Raw genomic sequence first — 5,486 nt, forward strand, 5'->3', positions numbered from 1 at the left:
AGCAAAAACGTTTTTCGTAGCTTTTTCGCATTTTTCTTCGAAATGGTATGTAGATAGAGAAAAGTCTTGCAAAAGAGGAAAAACCAAAGTTGGAGTTACAACCATAGGCCCAACGGTCGTCGTTGGATTGGAGAAGGGGGAGGGGATAACAGCTGATAGAAGAGAAATTTGTGAAAAAAAGAGGAGGGTTGTTTTTCACCAAAGTCGACAAGCGGGGCACGAGGAGCCACAAACCGCGGCTGAAGGAAAGCAGACAGAGCCGAGGAAGGAAAGAGATCATTTGGAAATGTCCTAGAGTCTTGTCCAGAAGTCCAGTGGGGCGCATCTTTCATTACACTTTACCACTTCTATTAGTACCCCCAACTGAGCCACTACTGTTGTAGATTGGACGACAGTCCTTCACTACTGAAAGAGAGAAAACAAAAACGGCGATGCCATGTTCGTTTTAACAGTGCCGCGGAGTGTACGCGCTTGTGCGTCTCCCTGCGTCTGATAACAGATGTATTATCTCCTCTCTCACCTTCACTCCTCCTCCATTGCCAACCCTTGAAAAATAAACATGTGGGCGGATGCGCCGGCGCGCATGTGCGTCAAGCCGTGTGCGTGCATAAATGAACTTGCGCGACAAAACGCCACGTATTACAAACCGGCCGATTCAGCTGATCGTCTGCGACTCGTCAAGATGACTGCGCTGACGCCCGTTACCACGCTTCGTTCACTCAACGGCGAGACGGCCGCCGCCACCATCGATCCAGAGGTCTACATAACCACAAATGGCAGGGAGCGGCAGCACAATCTAAAGGTTCTGAACTTACTACAAGCCTCGTTTACGAATGAGACCAAGGATCAACAGTTCCTCGATCTGGGTTGCGGCACTGGAGACTTCACGCGCGACCACCTCCTTCCACGCTGCCCAGACGTCGAACGAATCGTAGCCGTCGACGTTTCACAGGACATGCTGGAGTATGCTAAGGAGCATTTCGCCCACTCCAAGATCTGCTATGATGTCCTGGACATTTCGGGGAACGGTGTCGCCGACTTTGTTCAGCGATACGGTCAGTTTGATCGTGTCTATTCGTTCTTCTGTCTAAACTGGCTTGTGGATCAAGAAAAAGGGTTTGACAACATTGCCGAATTGATGAAACCTGGCGGAGGATGTCTGCTTTTCTTCGCTGCTTCCAGTAACGATATGCGCCTGAGAAGCAGACTCGCAACGATAACTAACTGGCAGAAATACAGAAAGGTGAGTCGATATTTGGCTTCCCTGAACACAAACGCCGTACAAACACCGCCATGGTCTCCGAAAAACACAGAAAACACACGATCTTGAATGAGCCCTAATTTAAAATGTCATTCACGCCCCCCCCCCCCCCCCCCCTTTCTTTCCGAAAAAAAAAAAAAGAGTAGCTATTGCTGTTGCGTGTCAATTACTTTTATTTCTGCTGTAGCTGTAGTACGTATAAATAATAAGTATTTATTTATGGATCGGTGTTGCCTGCTCTATCGCTGGTAGCAAGGTTGGCATACTTCGACAGCTCTTAAAGGGCAACTCCGGCCAAAACTCAAAATGAATTAAATTACTGCACTCGTTTTAGTGACACAAAATACGACCCCAGCCAAAATTTCACGTCCGTGGGACGCCGCATTCTCAACTAACGCCGATAATAAAAATGCGACCCGCCGCGAGCCGCTGCTCCTTAGCGGGCGGCCAGCGGGTTCCCGATCGCTAAAGCAACATTGGGCCGTGATGTCCAACATCGTTCTCTTTTTTTCCTCCGTTGCGGACGGGCGCACGGCGCAGCCGTCGCGCGCGCTTCTTTGTGCCGCTACTACCGCTACTTCGGCTTGTGATTGCGTGTTTAGTCGTTGCTTTTACCTGTAGCCCGTGTAGCTTCGGTATAGCCTTTTGTTTATTTGCTTGTGAGGACTCCAAGACTCGTTTTAGCGAGCAACTCGGTGCGCCCAAGACTGCTCAGCTGTTTCTCGAAATATGCCGAGTGCAACTTGTAGTGCTGTGGGCTGCTCAAACAACCCGCTGGGCAACCCGGAGGTGCTTTTTCACAAGTTTCCGACAGATCGGAAATTGGAGAAGGTGTGGGTGAACGCTGTTCGACGAGTGGACTTTGGAAAGCCTTGAACGCCGACCCCCAGATCAAAGCTCTGCTCCGATCATTTTTCGCCGGAGAGTTACGAACGAAACCTACAGGTGTTGGTTGCTTGTGGCTTGTCAGCGAAGGGGTCGAGGCTTAAAAAGGATGCCGTGCCGTCGCTCTTTGCCCACCGTACATGTACAGAAAAGGTAAACATGATAAAAGTATCCAGATCAATAAATAAAACAGTCATTGTCAAGTGCAGCGTTGAAGATTGAGCATTCACGCTCCATTGAATGTCTGTTGAATGGGGAATGGTTGGCATGTAGAGTACAACCACTAACTAGCTCCAATCACTGAAGTTTATAATGAAAAAGGAAACAATGTTCTGCTTTGCGTCACTGCTTGTTTACTACGCAATCTAATGCGTAGTATTCAGGTCCGTAACAACTACTAGCGAACAGCCGGCGCGTGAAGCTCATGCGATATAAACATTCGCCTCCCAATCGTTCGAGCCCGTTACGCAGCAGTATTAATTAACATTGCGCTTGTGAATACCACAACGGACTTTCAATAAATCGCGAAAGTTCGGAGTGTTAAGTTACAACTCTCTAATTTACCCGAGTTCGGCTGGAGGAAAATATAATATGTAAAAATGCAAACAAAAAAAAAACTCTTGCGTTAGTCAAAAGTTACGAAAGAAAACTTAAAATCTTATGTATTCTAATAATGTAATGCTCTCACGAGGGCCTTTAAGGGTATATGAATAAATGGATAAAAAGAATTGTTGTGGGTGGGGGTGGGAATGCGGAAGGGAAAGAAAGTGTTCTCACCTCGCTAACTTTCTCTGTTTTCCTTTGTCACCCACAAAAACTTTTGCTAGCTTTGAGAAGAAAATGACTGCCCAAAGAACTTTTTCTTTTTTTAGTGCGGCAAGTTTTTTTTTTATTTTTACAAAGATTCACTACCTGGACGAACTTGTGTGGTGAATTAATGTCGTAGCTTACAAATTTGGCTTTTACGCGCCTGAGGAAAAGAGAAGGAAAAAACAGACGTCTACAGCTTAGCACACGTCTGTTCGGGCGTCGCAGCCCGCGCCGGAGAGCCACAAAGTTTCGTGTCTGGGACTGACCCGCAGCGCGAAAGGGAGAGGGCCCCCAGTACTGTGCGTCACTGGCAGCGCGGCGTAGAGCAACGCCGCTCCATCCACGGAGCCCCGATCACAATTTACGCCTAGCGACGAGTGCGGGAGACCGCACGCACGCCGACAGCTGCCGAGTACGGCACCGAGCGAGTTCACTCGTTTTCCAGTCACTAGCACTTGGGTAAACAAGCGACGAATACGGCACGGCATAGCGCACGCGCGGCGGCAGCCGCCGTGTACGGCACGGAACGAGTTGACGGGTTTTCCAGTCGCTAGCTTTTGGGTACACGCACTAACTCTTGCTTCATATGCTGGATAACTACCACGTATACAGAGTTAAAACAAATCAGCTTACCTTCTATCTTTAGACGGCTAGCGCAACAGAGGTAGGTGCCGCTTGGCCTGCGTACTCGTTGAACGAGAACGATCTTGACGTCACGTCCACATAGCGGCTGATTTCCAGTGTTGCCGGAACCTCGAGTGGCTAGTTTCGGTTTTGTCAGCCGCGCCCCAAACAAAACTTTGAGACGTCGATATCTTTAAAACTACGCACAATAACGAGAAAAAAATTACACCTCGCAATTCAGGGGCGCTGACTGCACTAAAAACAGCCATAATCCCAAAATCGAAAGTATGGACCAGAGTTGCCCTTTAAGAAAAAGTCGATGTTTGTTTTTAAGTGCTTACAAAAAACAATCGAATCTTCAGAATAAAGAGTTGTCCGCACTTCGATGCAGGCGTTGGAAAATACCATTCCCCCGAGCGCAAATCTCAAGGATCGAGACGCCCTTCTGGTGTACATGAGGAACCTTCTGAAGAAGACTTGTCTAACTGTGACCACGTGCGAAGTGTTGGAAGTGGCGTGCACCTTCTCCTGCGTTGAGGAATTGACAGGTAAGAGAGCGTAAAAGCCTTTCTGCGTAAACAGCGTTTTTCTTTCAAATTTATAGTTTAATTGCAAATTCAAATTCAGTTTTTTTAGTATCCTTTGTAAGAAAGGAGGCAGAAAGAAAGCAACACAGACGCTGCTTGACTAGCCTCTGCAGCCCGTTGCAGCACTAGCATTCGACCTACTCATAAGACAGCGCGGGAAAGACATAATTTCTACTGCTAAAAAAGAGAATGTAAGCCAAAGAGAGAAAAAAAATGAAGTAAGGGAAAAATAACACGCGCAATACGACACGTTTTGTGTGACACTGAGCAGTTTTTTGTTTGTTTTTTTCCTCTTTTTTTTAAACATTTATGGGAGTAACCATTAGACAAAAAGTGAACATATTTGTTTGGCGGACATACCGAAAAACTTTATGTAATAGATATGGACAACTAAGTACGAGATATATTCGTTATGTAATAGATAAGGACCATATATATTCATTATCTGTAGTCCACGCTCCAACAATTAGTATCCGTGAACAGCTTTTCAGAAGAGCATCGTAATACACCTGGTGAAAAGTAATGCACTAAATCTGTACTAATTATACACTTTCTAATAAACGTTTGGCAACCGCATACTCAAAGAGTATTTTTTATTCATGAATAATATACTAAACATATTCTTTTAGTAAGGACACCTCAGTTGCCAGACAGGGTCCACGCACACCGTATAGCTTAAACATAAAATAATTTAACTTTGAATTAAAAGTATAATTGGCATTTCAAAGAATGATAAATTATACATTAAAACTACTTTTGCGTTTTATAAATGTGCAATACTAGTGCACATTTCGCGTTTTGCTTTCTGCGGAGGGCTCTCCGTTTTCTTCTTCGCGAATTGACGAAAGGATGAATTTTCTCATTTGCAGATAGACTGATGGAAATGTGCTACCTTTCCACCCTGGTAACGGATGAAGAGAAGCCCCTCCTCCTCGAGCACGTTGCCCAGTACGCGGCCGAGTCGTGGAGTGGAGAAGGGACCAGTCGCCCGCACTTAAGCTGCAAAATGTTTCTAGTGCGCGCCGACAAACCTTAACGCTAAGCGGTGTGTCCGATACTGCCACGGACGTGATGCAACGCACAATACCACGATCAAATATTGTTGGAGCTCCCCTATTGATTAATGTAGTGCAGTTAAACTAAAATATGGGATTACCCAACGAACGTGAGAAATAAAGAATTCAGAAGAGACGCGGGTCTTAAAATGGTCAAGAAACATGTAATTTCTCGTTCTTGAAACTGACATTTTTTTATCGTATAAAATACCTGCCTGTAAAAGTCTCGATGTCCGCTGGATCAATCTCACTAAGCGTTCCACG

General features: G+C 45.9%; 1 protein-coding gene across 1 annotated transcript; it reads left to right on the plus strand.

Annotated features, from left to right (window-relative positions):
* Positions 1-559: 559 nt before the first annotated feature.
* On the plus strand, positions 560-5,248 carry LOC115312857 (juvenile hormone acid O-methyltransferase). Its single transcript, XM_040222837.3, has 3 exons — positions 560-1,243; positions 3,972-4,128; positions 5,037-5,248. Exons 1-3 carry the CDS (start codon positions 560-562, stop codon positions 5,201-5,203), a joined length of 1,008 nt encoding a protein of 335 aa, XP_040078771.3. The 3' UTR covers positions 5,204-5,248.
* The last annotated feature ends 238 nt before the right edge of the window (positions 5,249-5,486 follow it).

The sequence above is a fragment of the Ixodes scapularis genome, unplaced genomic scaffold, assembly GCF_016920785.2.
Source record: "Ixodes scapularis isolate PalLabHiFi unplaced genomic scaffold, ASM1692078v2 PGA_scaffold5__190_contigs__length_132052651, whole genome shotgun sequence".
NCBI classification, from domain to species: domain Eukaryota; kingdom Metazoa; phylum Arthropoda; class Arachnida; order Ixodida; family Ixodidae; genus Ixodes; species Ixodes scapularis.